At 46.0% G+C, this 17,500-nt stretch overlaps 2 protein-coding genes across 2 annotated transcripts in view; one reads left to right on the forward strand and one right to left on the reverse strand.

Moving 5' to 3' along the window:
* Positions 1-7,543, forward strand: part of LOC138950711 (uncharacterized) — an 8,351-nt gene extending 808 nt beyond the window's left edge. Inside the window, exons 1-3 of the mRNA XM_070322430.1 lie at positions 1-438; positions 5,402-5,970; positions 7,101-7,543. The exon at positions 1-438 is cut by the window's left edge and continues 808 nt beyond it. Of these exons, the coding sequence (XP_070178531.1) occupies positions 321-438; positions 5,402-5,970; positions 7,101-7,382 (969 nt within the window). The 5' untranslated portion in view covers positions 1-320 and the 3' untranslated portion in view covers positions 7,383-7,543. The remainder of the gene's footprint in view (positions 439-5,401; positions 5,971-7,100) is intronic.
* Positions 7,544-12,147: 4,604 nt separating this feature from the next.
* LOC138950712 (fibrinogen beta chain-like) overlaps positions 12,148-17,500 on the reverse strand; it is an 11,317-nt gene continuing 5,964 nt past the window's right edge. The window contains exons 4-5 of the mRNA XM_070322431.1: positions 15,533-15,803; positions 12,148-15,039 (exon numbers count right to left, since the gene is read on the reverse strand). Of these exons, the coding sequence (XP_070178532.1) occupies positions 14,753-15,039; positions 15,533-15,803 (558 nt within the window). The 3' untranslated portion in view covers positions 12,148-14,752. The remainder of the gene's footprint in view (positions 15,040-15,532; positions 15,804-17,500) is intronic.

The following is a 17,500-nucleotide window of genomic DNA, read 5'->3' on the forward strand; positions in this document are numbered from 1 at the left end:
AATAACCGACCTTTAATAACGATGATGCTCCACTGTTGGAAGGCAGGCCGCTGCTACAGTAGAAGTGGAATAACCGACCTTTAAAACACATGATTGTCCACTTTTCTGCCATTATAGTATGTAGCACGGTGTGTTGGGTTGGACTAGCCAGAGACTGATCTTCATGAATGTATGTAGGCTCGCTATAAGGCCGAAGAATCCACTCATCAGCCTTGTCAAAGTTTTCTTCCAATTCGACGGTTCGCTGAAAAGTTTCCCACTTCAATATTATTTTGTGGTGACCAAAATACAGTCAAACTCACGGCCTGTGATCTACGGGGATGCTTTCGGTTCTTGCAGGAAACATGATGACGATGATGACCTTCGTGCTTTTTGCCTTGCAACTGGCAACCTTGCTGAATGCATCGGCCATTCGCTCAACTCAAAATGCGTCTGCTGGTGAGTTCACAATACTTTTTCTTCAGTTTTGGTGTTTGCGTGAAGAAATATGAAATGGATAGACTTCTAACGTTCCAAAGTGAAGAATGAAAACAACAAAGCTGAGAAAGGTTAGTTGGCAGAATGATAAATCATACACAAAACAAAACATTCGCCAGAACCTTCCTCTATCTACCTTGAGAGTAGACGCCTGAACAAGATGCAAAGCACACAAATATGACTTTCGTGTTGACGCCTTCAAAGATGGCGGTTAGCATACAACAAAAATAAACAAACAAAAACAACAAGTCTCAGAAAGCGACTTTAAAACATTTAGTCAATCTGTCGGCCTGCAACTGAAAGAAAAACACAACCGAATCTAGTAGGGCTTGGCTAGCCAAAACCCGAAGGACGAGGCGGGTCGCGATGGTCTCCGCGAAGCATGCGAACATAAGACATAATTTGCGAAAAAACATTTCCCTTCACACACACACACACACACACACACGCACGCACGCGCGCACGCACGCACGCACACACACACACACACACACACACACACACACGCACGCACGCACACACACGCACACACACACACACACATCATCATCATCATCATCATCATCATCATCATCATCATCATCATCATCATCACCTCGTCTCGATTGCTAGTCGACCAATATTTAAAGGTGTATCTTTGTAAACAAACTAATAAACAATGACGTCATTTGAACTACACAGTCCGGATGCTGTGGGTCGTTTATGGAATTGAAGAAGGCACTTTACGATGTTAATCACTATTCGGATGGCGTGGGTCGTGTACAGCCCATTCGGTTTACGTTGGATCCTTCTTTAGAAAGACAAGTATTGGTCGTACACGACCCACATCATCCGGATTGTGCAGATCAAAGCGTGATCCGATGAAGGTCAAGGACCTTGGCACTTTCACTGACTTGACGCTGACCCCTCCAAATTCTAGCACTGTCAAGTAACTCTATCACCTGTACGCACCCTGCTAGGTTTCACTGTCAAGTCACTCTATCAGCTGTACGCACCCTGCTATGTTTTACTGTCAAGTCACTCTATCAGCTGTACGAACGCTGCTAGGTTTCACTGTCAAGTCACTCTATCACCTGTACGAACCATGCTAGGTTTCACTGTCAAGTCACTCTATCACCTGTACGCACCATGCTAGGTTTTACTGTCAAGTCACTATATCACCTGTACGAACCATGCTAGGTTTTACTGTCAAGTCATTCTATCACCTGTGCGAACCCTGCTAGGTTTTACTGTCAAGTCACTCTATCAGCTGTACGCACCATGCTATGTTTCACTGTCAAGTCACTCTATCACATGTACGCACCATGCTAGGTTTCACTGTCAAGTCACTCTATCAGCTGTACGCACCATGCTAGGTTTCACTGTCAAGTCACTCTATCACCTGTACGCACCATGCTAGGTTTCACTGTCAAGTCACTCTATCACCTGTACGCACCCTGCTAGGTTTCACTGTCAAGTCACTCCATCAGCTGTACGCACCCTGCTAGGTTTCACTGTCAAGTAACTCTATCACCTGAACGCACCCTGCTAGGTTTCACTGTCAAGTCACTCTATCAGCTGTACGCACCCTGCTAGGTTTCACTGTCAAGTAACTCTATCACCTGTACGCACCCTGCTAGGTTTCACTGTCAAGTCACTCTATCACCTGAACGCACCCTGCTAGGTTTCACTGTCAAGTCACTCTATCACCTGAACGCACCCTGCTAGGTTTCACTGTCAAGTAACTCTATCACCTGAACGCACCCTGCTAGGTTTCAGTGTCAAGTAACTCTATCACCTGTACGCACCCTGCTAGGTTTCACTGTCAAGTCACTCTATCACCTGAACTTACCCTGCTAGGTTTCACTGTCAAGTAACTCTATCACCTGAACGCACCCTGCTAGGTTTCACTGTCAAGTCACTCTATCACCTGAACGCACCCTGCTAGGTTTCACTGTCAAGTAACTCTATCACCTGAACGCACCCTGCTAGGTTTCACTGTCAAGTAACTCTATCACCTGAACGCACCCTGCTAGGTTTCACTGTCAAGTCACTCTATCACCTGAACGCACCCTGCTAGGTTTCACTGTCAAGTAACTCTATCACCTGAACGCACCCTGCTAGGTTTCATTGTCAAGTAACTCTATCACCTGTACGCACCCTGCTAGGTTTCACTGTCAAGTCACTCTATCACCTGAACGCACCCTGCTAGGTTTCACTGTCAAGTAACTCTATCACCTGAACGCACCCTGCTAGGTTTCACTGTCAAGTAACTCTATCAGCTGTACGCACCCTGCTAGGTTTCACTGTCAAGTCACTCTATCACCTGAACGCACCCTGCTAGGTTTCACTGACAAGTAACTCTATCACCTGAACGCACCCTGCTAGGTTTCACTGACAAGTAACTCTATCACCTGAACGCACCCTGCTAGGTTTCACTGACAAGTAACTCTATCACCTGTACGCACCCTGCTAGGTTTCACTGTCAAGTAACTCTATCACCTGAACGCACCCTGCTAGGTTTCACTGTCAAGTCACTCTATCACCTGTACGCACCCTGCTAGGTTTCACTGTCAAGTCACTCTATCACCTGTACGCACCCTGCTAGGTTTCACTGTCAAGTCACTCTATCACCTGTACGCACCCTGTTAGGTTTCACTGTCAAGTAACTCTATCACCTGAACGCACCCTGCTAGGTTTCACTGTCAAGTCACTCTATCAGCTGTACGCACCCTGCTAGGTTTCACTGTCAAGTCACTCTATCACCTGAACGCACCCTGCTAGGTTTCACTGTCAAGTAACTCTATCACCTGAACGCACCCTGCTAGGTTTCACTGTCAAGTAACTCTATCACCTGAACGCACCCTGCTAGGTTTCACTGTCAAGTAACTCTATCACCTGTACGCACCCTGCTAGGTTTCACTGTCAAGTCACTCTATCACCTGAACGCACCCTGCTAGGTTTCACTGTCAAGTAACTCTATCACCTGAACGCACCCTGCTAGGTTTCACTGTCAAGTAACTCTATCAGCTGTACGCACCCTGCTAGGTTTCACTGTCAAGTCAGTCTATCACCTGAACGCACCCTGCTAGGTTTCACTGTCAAGTAACTCTATCACCTGAACGCACCCTGCTAGGTTTCACTGTCAAGTCACTCTATCAGCTGTACGCACCCTGCTAGGTTTCACTGTCAAGTCACTCTATCAGCTGTACGCACCCTGCTAGGTTTCACTGTCAAGTAACTCTATCACCTGAACGCACCCTGCTAGGTTTCACTGTCAAGTCACTCTATCAGCTGTACGCACCCTGCTAGGTTTCACTGTCAAGTCACTCTATCACCTGTACGCACCCTGCTAGGTTTCACTGTCAAGTCACTCTATCAGCTGTACGCACCCTGCTAGGTTTCACTGTCAAGTCACTCTATCACTGTGACCTGTACGCACCCTACTAGGTTTCACTGTCAAGTCACTCTATCACCTGTACGCACCCTGCTAGGTTTCACTGTCAAGTCACTCTATCACCTGTACGCACCCTGCTAGGTTTCACTGTCAAGTCACTCTATCACCTGTACGCACCCTGCTAGGTTCCACTGTCAAGTCACTCTATCACCTGTACGCACCCTGCTAGGTTTCACTGTCAAGTCACTCTTTCAGCTGTACGCACCCTGCTGGGTTTCACTGTCAAGTCACTCTATCAGCTGTACGCACCCTGCTAGGTTTTCACTGTCAAGTAACTCTATCACCTGAACACACCATGCTAGGTTTCACTGTCAAGTCACTCTATCAGCTGTACGCACCCTGCTAGGTTTCACTGTCAAGTAACTCTATCACCTGTACGCACCCTGCTAGGTTTCACTGTCAAGTCACTCTATCACCTGTACGCACCCTGCTAGGTTTCACTGTCAAGTCACTCTATCACCTGTGCGAACCCTGCTAGGTTTCACTGTCAAGTAACTCTATCACCTGTACGAACCATGCTAGGTTTCACTGTCAAGTAACTCTATCACCTGTACGCACCCTGCTAGGTTTCACTGTCAAGTCACTCTATCACCTGTACGCACCATGCTAGGTTTCACTGTCAAGTCACTCTATCACCTGTACGCACCCTGCTAGGTTTCACTGTCAAGTCACTCTATCACCTGTACGCACCCTGCGAGGTTCCACTGTCAAGTCACTCTATCACCTGTACGCACCCTGCTAGGTTTCACTGTCAAGTCACTCTATCACCTGTACCCACCCTGCTAGGTTTCACTGTCAAGTCACTCTATCAGCTGTACCCACCCTGCTAGGTTTCACTGTCAAGTCACTCTATCACCTGTACGCACCATGCTAGGTTTCACTGTCAAGTCACTCTATCACCTGTACGCACCATGCTAGGTTTCACTGTCAAGTCACTCTATCACCTGTACGCACCCTGCTAGGTTTCACTGTCAAGTCACTCTATCACCTGTATGCACCCTGCTAGGTTTCACTGTCAAGTCACTCTATCACCTGTACGCACCCTGCTAGGTTTCACTGTCAAGTCACTCTATCACCTGTACGCACCCTGCTAGGTTTCACTGTCAAGTCACTCTATCACCTGTACGAACCATGCTAGGTTTCACTGTCAAGTCACTCTATCACCTGTACGCACCATGCTAGGTTTCACTGTCAAGTCACTCTATCACCTCAACTAACACATGAGCAGTAGGCCACAAGATGCTATGCAGCCCAGTGTGCCCAAACACGGAAAACTGCTTGGCAATACTGCTGTCACTCCTCCGTGAAAATGCGGAGTAGCTCACAATATATCATAGCATAAGTCTCGGCTCCCCCCCCCTCCTCCCCCCACCCCCCCCCCTCCCCCCCCCTCTTGCCGAACATGCAGGAACACACTGGTTGTGTACACGTACACACATCATCTTTGTATTATTTACATGAGAACATTATTCGCTGTATTCTATTAAGGTGAGATGACCTTCGACCCCATGACGTCATCACCCCGGCTGACGTTCACCACAACGGGTCGAGCAGACAGAGACCGCAAGGAACCCGACTACATCGCCATCGCCAGCACTCCGGACGGAAGTCACCTTGTCCTGATCGACGACGCCAACAGGAAGGTCAAGGTCATGGCGCTGACGTCATCAGGGGGCGCACGCGTCACGTCTGACGTCAGACTGTCCAAGGAGCTGTGGGACATCGCCCTCCTCCCTGACGGCATGGTGGCCGTCACCACCTACGACAACTACTTCATTTACCTCTTACGCCTGCAGGGTGACGTCATTGAATACACATCACGATTCCGCGTGGAGAAGAAGTATGACGGCGTGGCGGCCGGACTAGACAACGACACGCTGCTGGTGACGTCACGCTACTATCTTGACGTCATTACGCGAGACGGACGAGTGGTGAAGAGCTTCTATGTGTCACAGTTCCGCAGGCCGGACTACATGTGTTCGGCCGGTGGTGATGACGTCATTGTGTCTGACTGGGCGAGCCAGGAACTGTACCGTATCAACGCAAGGACTGGCCAGGTGTGTGTGTGTGTGTGTGTGTGTGTGTGTGTGTGTGTGTGTGTGTGTGTGTGTGTGTGTGTGTGTGTGTGTGTGTGTGTGTGTGTGTGTAAATGTTTGACCAAAATTTAAATCAACTTGCTTAAAAAATGCGATTGCAACAGTGTCGCCTCGATTTTTCTCAATAAGCCGGATATGACGTCATCAAAAGCATTTATTGAAAAGAGAAAAACAAAGGGTGTGGGGGGATCATCTTGAAGAGTTTGTTTTCAAATGTCTGTCGTTTGTTGGAATCGCTATGCACGCATACATACACACACACACACACACACACACACACACACACACACACACACACACACACACATACACACACACACACACACACCGCCACGTTCGTCTGGATTCCTGGTATATCTGAAAATATTCAGTCCAAACTTGACTTAAAGGCACAGTGCAGCTCACAGCCTTCGTTTTGCGTTTTTGTTGCAGCTGAGTGCATTTACAGTTCAAAAATCCTCCTATGGTAGTAAAACAAACCCAAAACTACCCAACGACCACATCTGTGAAGCTCGACAGTTTCTTGTTCACGCGAGTGCGTAAATTAACCTAGTTATTACGTGGTGTTTGGTCGGAGTTCGATTCAACTGAGTGATTCCGGCCTCCATTTTGTTTTACACAAACTCATGATGACGTCTGACATAGTTTGCTAGTGACGTGTCTTTTTGTGCATGATGTGGTGATCTACCTGATCTAAATTTAGATCCAAAAATAGGTTTAGACCAGCCGGGTCCGAGTACGAAATTAATTCGTAAACAAATCGCAGTTCTTGACTCTTTGGGTGCAAGTCAATGAAACTTGGTAGTTCTTCTAACGGATAGCTGCCTGAGGTATGACTAAAAGCCCCAGGGGCTCCGTGCACCTGGATTTGACAAGTTCAGTACCTTTAATGTGACAACAAACTATCAACAAAAACAAACGTGCTTTCTTTTATATTCCTCATAATTGTTGTTGTTATCTCGTGCTTTTAACAACATAGTTTCTATCATTTTCTTTCGTTCTTTCTTCACTTTCATCGATGTCGACTTTGCCCTCTTTTGCTTTTTGTTGGCAAACATGTAAAACTTCTCATTTTCACTGTGCACTGCAAGGTAACCGAGACAATGAGCCATCCTGACATGGAGACCCCTCACCAGGCTGTCGTCGACAAGGGAGGCAACCTGTATGTGGCCAGCCGCGGCTCCAGCAGAGTCATGGTTATGTCCCCTGCGGGAGAATGGCGGACGCTGCTCCAGAGCAGCAAACTACCTACCGGCATCAGCGTCACCACTGATGACGTCATTGTCTCGTGGGCTGATGTCACAATTTCTGCGGACTGGGATTTCAGGAGTTGGAGCGTCGTCAAAGGCTACTCCATGAGTGACGTCAACTGATCATGACGTCTGGGAACTGATCACTGTGAACTAATCAGAAATACAACTGAATTTTCAGGCCCTTCAAAATAGCTCTATTTGTATTTTCAAAAAAATGTTGACTATGTTTCTCAACTTGTCTTTCTCACAAACACTACATTAAAACAGTTGAGATCCGTGAATGTCTGGTTGATTGCTTGTTTAATTGTTTGAAGTCTTATTAACCGTCTGCCCTTTTCAGTGTTGTCTTGTCTGCCTCTGGCGTAGACTGTTTTGGCTGTCTCGATCTTTGTCTAAATATAGAATGTTCTTTATCCGTCTGTTTGAAAATAGGCGACACTGGCTGCACACAGTTGGCTATAAAAAGGTTTTCACCATGTTAGCGAAAACCACCAGCGCGCGGAATCCCACTGGTATGAGATCCACAAGCGCGTACTAGCGCTGCGACAACCACTACGGCGACATTTAACTACGATCTGCCATTACACGTGTGTGTGTGTATGTGTGTGTGTGTGTGTGTGTGTGTGTGTGTGTGTGTGTGTGTGTGTGTGTGTGTGTGTATGTGTGTGTGTGTGTGTGTGTGTGTGTGTGTGTGTGTGTGTCATGTCGTGTATACGTCCTATAACCACAAAATCACTGCATAAAACCGTTTCTGTGACAGTGCTGCTTGGTGTAGGTGTACCTGATGCTGCATAACCGGGTAGCAGCAAACCCAGGGGCGGACGAGGGGGGGGTTTCTGGGGTTTCCGGACCCCCCCCCCCTCCCAGCCAAAAAAAATTTAAAAAATTGGTGTTTGTTTGGGTTGTTGTTGTTTGGGGTATTAATCAGTGACAAAATCTGCTGCCTGAAACTGGTAATGATCATCCTCAGAATGCACCAGATTGCACCATTTTGCATCCTTTTTTTTCAAAATTTTCCGGGGGGCATGCCCCCGGACCCCCCTATTACATCATAACCCCCATACATACGCAATCAACACATAGTACATCATCATACATTACATTACATCATAACCCCCCCCCCATCATACAAAGTAAACAGACGTCAACATTTCACTCTTACTCCCCCCCCCCCCCCCGCCAATCACACGTCCTCTACTCTACCATCGCTCACACCTACTACACATCACCCATAGTCCTCCAAGTCACAGTTCACATCACCCATAGTCCTCACATCACAGTTCACATCACCCATAGTCCTCACAGTCAAATTTCACAGCACTCAAGTCTATCTAGCATACTGTCACATTCACAGGGACTGGTTGTAGAGTCGTACAGCCATCGGGAGGAACGAGTCCCTCATCCGGTTCGTCCTGGCCCGCCAGCACCTCAAACGGCGTGATGACTCACGCGTGGGCTCGCACGATGCGAGCGCCTGGTGCAGAGGGTGGCGGTCGTCAGAGCGGATCATGCTCAGCTTCTTCAGCGCCACACTCGGGAATCGAGTGCTGAGAGGCTGAAGCTCAGAGCCACAAAGATGGAGCCTGCTCTCTTCACAATCTTCTCCAACCTTTCCATGTCGCCTTTCTTTGCACTGCTGTGGTAGCAGAGCTGGTTGAAGGAGACGACACTCTGAATAGTCGCCTGGTAGAAGAGGTGGAGGATCTGTGGGTCGACGTGGAACTGCCGCAGCTTCCTCAGGAAGAAGAGCCTCTGGTTTGCCCGCTTGCACACGGCGTCCACGTTTGGCGACCAGTCGAGCTGGTTGTCGATGATGGTGCCCAGATACTTGTAGGTATCCACCATCTCGACTGGTTCGCCCTTGAAGATGATGGGGTCGACGGCGGACTTGGTTCGTCGGAAGTCCATGATGAGTTCCTTCGTCTTGCTCACGTTGAGCTCCAGGAAGTTGTCGTCGCACCACTGCACCAGCTCCTCCACTGCGTGTCTGTACGCCGATTCGTCGTTCTTCAGGATGAGACCTGACAGGGATGTGTCGTCTGCAAACTTCAGCAGCAGGTTGACAAGATCCCTGAGGCGACAGTCGGCGGTGTACAGCGTGAAGAGCGTGGGAGACAGCACGCAGCCTTGGGGGGCGCCTGTATTGGTGGCGACAGCCTCGGACAAGACTTGTCCAATACGGACCCGCTGGGTTCGCTTCGTAAGGAAGCTGAAGACCCAACTGATCAGCACTGGATTGACGTCGAACTCCAGCAGCTTCCTCATCATGAGATGAGGCTGGATGGTGTTAAAGGCGCTGCTGAAGTCGATGAACAGGACCCTGGCGTAAGAGGAGGGCTTCTCCAGGTGGGCGGAGATGTTGTGGACGAGGGTCAGGATCGCATCTTCAGTACTCCGGTTGCGGGTGTATGCAAACTGAAGAGGATCCTGATGGTCCTCTGTCTCCAACCTCAGCCTCCGAAGGACCAACTTCTCAGCGCACTTAAAGGGGATGGAGGTGAGCGCTACGGGCCTGTAGTCGTTCAATGTCAAGGGATTGGGCTTCTTGGGCACAGGAACAATGATGGAGCTCTTCCAGATTGCAGGGATGGAATGTTCGTCGAGGGACCTCTGGAAGAGCTCGCGGTAGACAGGGGCAAGGGAGTCTCCGCATTCCCGTAGAAGCCTGCCAGTGATGTTGTTTGGGCCTGCGGCACTGCGTGCCTTGACCTTCTTGAAGGTCGACCGGACTTCGTCGGTGGTGATGATGATGGGCGTGGACGGGCGGCTGAGCACCTCCTCCATGACTTTCCGTTGTTCTTCGCTGAAGTCACGCTGATCGAACCGGGCATAGAAAGTGTTCAGCTCTCCTGCCAGCTTCGCCTCATCCGTCGTCTTGAGTGGGACTTTCTTCGGCTTGTAGCCGGTGATGGTCTGGACGTCCTGCCAGTACTGCCTGGAGTTGCCCTCTCTGAAGTTATTCTCCAGCTTGGTCGCGAAGCGACGTTTGTCCTCTCTGATCTGCCTGGTAAGTTGCCGCTGGACAGCCTTCACCTCGTCGCGGTCACCGCTCTTGAACGCCTCCCCCTTCCTGTAGAGCAGCCTCTTTAAACCCGGTGTTACCCAAGGCTTGGTGTTGGGGTAGACTGTGCAGGACTTGGTCTCAAGAACAGTGTCCGCGCAGAAGGCGATGTACGCCGAGGTGACGTCGGCTGTCGCATCGAGGCTGGGATCAGAGAAGATGCTCGAGCCAGTCTGTAGACTCAAAGCAGCCGCTAAGAGCCTCTGACGAGTCACTGGTCCACTTCTTCACCTCTCTCACGATGGGCTTCTCCCGCTTCAGACGCTGTCGGTACGTGGGCACCAGCTGCACCATGTTGTGGGGGCTCCTGCCGAGGCCAGGGAGTGGCTTGGAGCTGTAGGCGCCGCGGATGTTGCCGTAGCACAGGTCGATGGTCTTGGTCTTGTGACAGAGTCTTACTGACAGTCTTACTGACGCATTTCATGGTGTAAAATGAACACTTTAATGAGATTTCCATATGAATGACAATGGACGTTATTAAAGTTGTAAAAGGGAAGCAGAAACGCACATTTTATGCCATAAAAGGAAACTCTTTCTTTCTTTATTTGGTGTTTAACGTCGTTTTCAAAAAAGGAAATTCTATCTGCTGTGTTTAGGAAACTACAGATAACACTTCGTCATTTTCTGATTCCAAAAACATATACATAAATTATGTTATATTTGGATTACAAACAAGCTCTGAAAATTAAAAATATGAAAATTATGATTAAAATTAATTGTCCGAAATCGATTTAGAAACAATTTCATCGTATTCCTTGTCGGTCCCTGATTCCAAAAACATATAGATATGATATGTTTGGATTAAAAACAAACTCAGTACTCTAAAAAGAATAGAGATACAGAAAAGCGTGTTATCCTGCTCAGCGCAACCATTACCGCACTATTCTGGATTGTCGATTGCACTGCCTTTGCCACGAGCGGTGGACTGACGAAACTACGAGTATGCGGTCTTGGTGAAAAAATGCAGTGCGTTCAGTTTCATTCTGTGAGTTCGACAGCTTGACTAAATGTTGTTATTTCGCCTTACGCGACTTGTTTTGTTACTGTCTAAGAATCGTATAGGTCACTGGAGAAACCTCTCACATTTTATTCACGCTCTCCAACTCGCTCACGCAGTCATACACTTATCTTCATGTTAACGCAGTTGCGCGAACTTTAACTCACGCGTTAACTTTTGATTTCATGTTTCCACTCCCTTTTACAGTCGTATGTCTATTCACTCATACATCACTCATCCACTCAACAACAACAACAACAACAACAACAACAACAACAACAACAACAACAACAACAACAACAACACTATCTTTTTTCCACGCAGACACACGCACTCATACATCACTCATCCACTCGACAACAACAACAACAACAACAACAACAACAACAACAACAACAACAACAACAACAACAACAACAACAACAACACTATATTTTTTCACGCAGACACACGCACTCACTCACGTCGTCACTGACGCGGACACTCTTGTTTTTATTTCACTCGCGCACTCACTGATGCTTTAAGATGTTTTGTGCTTATTGATTAACAGCACACACGCTCGATTGAATCTTTAACCTGAACGAAGAACAAGGATGTTAGTTAATGGACCGTGTAATCAATAACAAAACAATTATTCACTGGTGCTTCGACAGGTCGTTTTTTTAAAGTGGACGGGCAACATACAAAACAGACATAACATAATGATGACAAGATAAGTACTGTTCTTCTATTATTTGGTTTGCCCCTTCACAAATTGCGGCTCGCAAAATATAGTGCCAATCAATACAACAACGAACAAAGCTTTCAACCCAATGCCAACAAGTCACTTTTCCTATAAAAGGTTTTGAATTTATTTTTGTTCAAACAATCGTGCACAACCAAAAAACCCACAACGTAAGGTAGAAATGTTAAAGAACACGTACATTCTAAAAGTCTTAGTCAACAGTACTGTGTCATGCATTCGTGTGTGTGTGTGTGTGTGTGTGTGTGTGTGTGTGTGTGTGTGTGTGTGTGTGTGTGTGTGTGTGCGTGTGTGTGTCTGTGTCTGTCTGTCTGTCTGTCTGTCTGTCTGTCTGTCTGTCTGCGTGTATGTCAGTAGAACTGTACTTGTATGTGCATATGATAGTTGTTGTCGTTATCGTTGGTGGTCGTACTGCCGCCGCCATCGTCGTCGTCGTCGACATCGTTGCTGTAAATGATCTTGATAAAAACGAAAATAAACATACTGCACACTTAACCGAAACAGTCATAACATACAGCATTTTAAACTATCTCCGTTTTGTGCACCATGTCACTCTTTCGACCAACGAGGGCTGATCCCAGGTGACCTACCAATCGACTCAATGTCCTGGTTTTGTCAGGGCGCAACGCACAGTACAGTCATCCTTTGTCACCATTCGTCGAAAATCTGTTGTATCACGCGCGCGTGTAAAAAAAAAAGGGGGGTATGCTTCCTTACGGAAAAGGATGTCATAGGCTGTAATTGCAACCTTTGTATTAAGTGCTCTATTTGAAGTTGTCAAAAAACACAAGTTTTTTTCAGTAAACCCTTTTTGTTTGGGCAATAACTGTCGTCCAGCGAAAGAGGGATAATTCACAAATCGAACATGGCTTCCAGATAACATTTACATTGATATAATACAATAGGCCGTGAATTTTGTGTGATATGAACTAAAGATAACTTGTTTAAAATCAGAGGCAAAATTCTTGATAATAGTTAGACAACCTGTATTCTTTACTGTCAGAATGTCGTGTTTAAACGATTTTATCTGAGTATTAGCTATGTCCTTCAATGAAAACAAGGAACCAGCCATATCTAACAATTGTCAAGAAATGAATACTGCACGTAAAAGGGCTAAGAGAATTGCCTTTGAACCAGGGCTCCCCACGGACCCCCTCCGTGATTGTCCCGGAACCCCCACTTTCAATTTCTAGAGGGTCCCGGGACCCCCACTTTCAATGTCTAGAGGGTCCATAACCCCCACTGCAGAATTGTAAGGCTCCAAAAACCTTTTGGACGAAGATAGAAAACTGGATAGAGGAAAAGGCTGGATTAAGGGTTAAGTTTAAGATGCAGGATATAATATTATTAATTTTGGTTATCAAGACACAAGTTGTTGTAAAAAGATGCGAAATTTTGTAAATCACGTAATATTAATTGGGAAAATGTGTGTTAGTATTTTTAGAAAGACAACTTTTCGGGGATCAGTGTTTGTAATTTTTGAGTTTCAAATATTAAGTAGAAAATTTGATTTGTAAATATAAGGAATATTTCCATTGTAAAGAGAAAATGTCCATGTCTCGTGAGTGTAATATACCTCTATGTTGGAGTTAAAAAGAAGAAAAAAGACCAATGAAGAAGGATGCTCACCGCCTATTTACAAGAAAAAAAAAGAAAAAAGAAAAGAAAAAGGAAAGAAAAAGGAAAGAAAACAAGAAAGGGTTGAAGCAGCCTGCATGCAACTGAGGTCGAAAAAAAAAAAATGTCCCGGTGTTCTAATACAATATTGTGGTCTCGCATAGTGGGCTGTGTACACTAGCTTACGATTGCAGCCTGAAAAAGTAATTACGGTACGCACGATAAAAGACATTCAGGGCGTCCTGCTCTTTTAAAGTTTAGTGCGTCCAGGGACCCATTCAATATATTTCCAGTCCGTGTTTTCGGCTTCTAGTTTTATATGACGCAGGGACGCGCACTGTGGGGAGCCCTGCTTTGAACAGTAACAATACAGCTTTGGTGCTACGCGAGTTTTCTGCAATCAAAGTTAATTGAAACTACACGCCTGGGGAGTTTACGTTTGATTGATCAGTCAACGCACACACGTTTGTTGTTCACCCCACGTTGTTCTTTCAAAGTAACAGTCGTTTTTTTTTAGTTTTTTTTATTCTATCTTATTATCTTTTGCGCAGCTTATAAAGGGTCCTTTCTGTTCTGTGAAAATAAAGTGTACTTATGTTTCAAGGGAGTTAGCAGCTATAGTGTAATTGCCCAAAACTTCATCTTCCGAACCACTACATACTACAGTAGAATCCGCTTAATAAGGGCATGTTTAATAAAGCCACCCGCTTTTTGAGGCCAATTTCTGACTGCACGGATTTTTCCTTATGTTTTATGCTTATGCTTTTATTAAATCCACCCGCTTAATATAGCCACTTTTGTCCTGCACCAAGGTGACCTAATTAAGCGGAGTCTACTGCATTATCAGGAAACATGAATACACACATGCAGGAAAAAAAAATATGGGTAGCGCCGTATGTATGGCAGCTCGCTTTCCCCGGGGAGAAAGCAGCCCGAATTTCCATGAGGGTAACCTCACTGGACTGTAAATCTTATCCAATCCAATCCAATCCAATCCAATCCAATCATCAACGAAATCAGACAAAAACACGGAACGGTTATTCAAAACAACAAAAACCATCAAAATAATGATCTTAATCATCGTAGAAATCAGAATGACGCTGCAGATCTATGATAAAAATATTAGTCTGCTGAACAATGCCCCCTACCGGCCACGAAGGAGGGTCAGCGAAAACGCTGTATCCCTTGCAGCCAGTCCCGTACCAGCCCGGCGCGTCCTTCGTCCCAGCGCATCCATTGGTGTCGTGGTCCGTTGTGCAGAACACTATGGGATTGTTAGCATTCAGCCCGTTGTCTGCCGCGTTACCGTTGTAGATATTGAAATCTCTGTAGGACAGCTGGAAGTCGCTCGATTCGGGACCTAACAATGATAATAATAATTTTCAGCAATGCTTTTTATCATCGTCGTGGTCGTTGACACAATAAACGTCGTCGTCCTTGTTGTCAGAATCATCTTCGTCGTCCTCTTCCTTGTCCTCCTCCTCCGACTCATCATCATCATCATCATCATCATCATCATCATCATCATCATCATCAGCATCATCATCATCATCATCATCATCTTCATCTTCATGATCATGATCATGACTATGATCACCATCATCACCATCACCATCACATCATCATCATCATCATCATCATCATCATCATCATCATCATCATCATCATCATCATCATCATCATCATCATCATCATCATTGTCGTCGTCATCATTATCCTCAGTATATATAGCACCTTGTCCAGGACTAGGCTGGTTAAAGCACTGTAAAGACATCAACAAGGCTATTTACAGTAAATGTGTGAAGCTATGCACGATAGGACAAATATATCACAACGTAACCAAAATACCATACCCAGAGTAAAGTTGTTGTAGTTGGGCATGCCAAGCTTGGACCAGCCGTCGTACGAGAAGAAGATGTGGGTGTTGTACTCCGCCTGGCTGACGATCTGACGCAGCTTGATCAGCCCGATGAAGAAGTTCTCAGGGTTGCTGGCGGCGTTGAGGACGCTGAGGTCGTCTCCCAGACCGTGCTTGGCGTCGTTCCAACTCATGGAGCTCCAGGGGACAGCGGTTGAGGAGGCCACCCTCGAGAACACATAGGTGACGGCGCCGTCACATTTCACCTGACACACAGTGCACGCCGTGTGTTTAAAGTACAATCCTTCTGGTGCAAGCGATACTCTATCTGGACCCACCACAGGTCTGTTCGGGTTGTTACATTGCATAAGAGGATTCTCAGTTTAAACGTATGGCAAAAGTATTAAACAATGGCGACTGCACGTGAGAGGGAACAACAAAGAGACCAAAAAGCAAAGTATTCACGTTAAAATGACAAAAGTATTAAACAATGGCGACTGCACGTGAGAGGGAACAACAAAGAGACCAAAAAGCAATGTATTCACGTTAAAATGACAAAAGTCAACGTCTTTGCTGCTTCCTGTGCATAGTAGGAATTTACGGTTGCATTATTTTCTGTAAGTGACACTTATATCAATATGCTTAATTAATTCACCAAACAAATCTCAGACTGCACAGAAAAAAGCCATCCGCGCTATTGATTTGTGTAAAGTTTTCAAGATGCTGTTCTCACGTGTAAAAGCCTGGACACATTTGTGGTGGTGAATATGATCGCTTACAGGCGAAGGAATGCACCTTGACTATAGTCTATGGTCGATGTACAGGTGTGACTGTGATCAGAGCTAGGGCGCCCATGGGAGCGATGGAACGCTGAAGGTGGCCTTTGATGGTGTCACTCTAGAAAGTACAGCGTGACCTGTAGCGCAAAAGTGTTTATACAATGACGTTTGTCTTGGTGACTTTGACATCATGCGCAGTGGAAATAGAGAATACTACTTGGCTTGCTGTGTCGTACCAGATTTACACGAGTTTTTTTGTTTTTTTAATATTGAACTGAAAAAGCAACGAGTGTAAATCTAGTACGATACAGCAAGCCATATGTTTATCCTACATACTGTACTTACGTGTATTTTACTAAAAATGTCCTGCAGTCGAGGCAGCTAAATTGAAGACGCTTGTTTTGGAACCTCGATCTCTTCTAAACCCTCGTGAAATCTATACGTCAAAGCAAAGAAACGTCACTCTGAAAGTGTGGCGTGACATGTTAGTTCTAAAAATTCATCGAGGGTGATTAGTGAGCGCAATTTTTTTTCTATAATGACATTTGTCTCGGTGACTTTGGCATCATAAGCAGTGAAAAAGCAGGTCCCTGCCAGACTTGCTTGACATGACCTCATTTACATGATAATACACACGTGTGATTTGAACGATTATTATCTCACGAGTGTCTCTCTCACGTATGTAGGATACTGTCAGGTCTCTGCCAGACTAGTTAGACACGATCGTGTGAGTGTATGGTTTAGTTATGTCATTAGTGGTCTCTGCCAGACTAGTTAGACACGATCGTGTGAGTGTATGGTTTAGTTATGTCATTAGTGGTCTCTGCCAGACTAGTTAGACACGATCGTGTGAGTGTATGGTTTAGTTATGTCATTAGTGGTCTCTGCCAGACTAGTTAGACACGATCGTGTGAGTGTATGGTTTAGTTATGTCATTAGTGGTCTCTGCCAGACTAGTTAGACACGATCGTGTGAGTGTATGGTTTAGTTATGTCATTAGTGGTCTCTGCCAGACTAGTTAGACACGATCGTGTGAGTGTATGGTTTAGTTATGTCATTAGTGGTCTCTGCCAGACTAGTTAGACACGATCGTGTGAGTGTATGGTTTAGTTATGTCATTAGTGGTCTCTGCCAGACTAGTTAGACACGATCGTGTGAGTGTATGGTTTAGTTATGTCATTAGT

Source organism: Littorina saxatilis, linkage group LG16, assembly GCF_037325665.1.
Source record: "Littorina saxatilis isolate snail1 linkage group LG16, US_GU_Lsax_2.0, whole genome shotgun sequence".
NCBI classification, from domain to species: Eukaryota; Metazoa; Mollusca; class Gastropoda; order Littorinimorpha; family Littorinidae; genus Littorina; species Littorina saxatilis.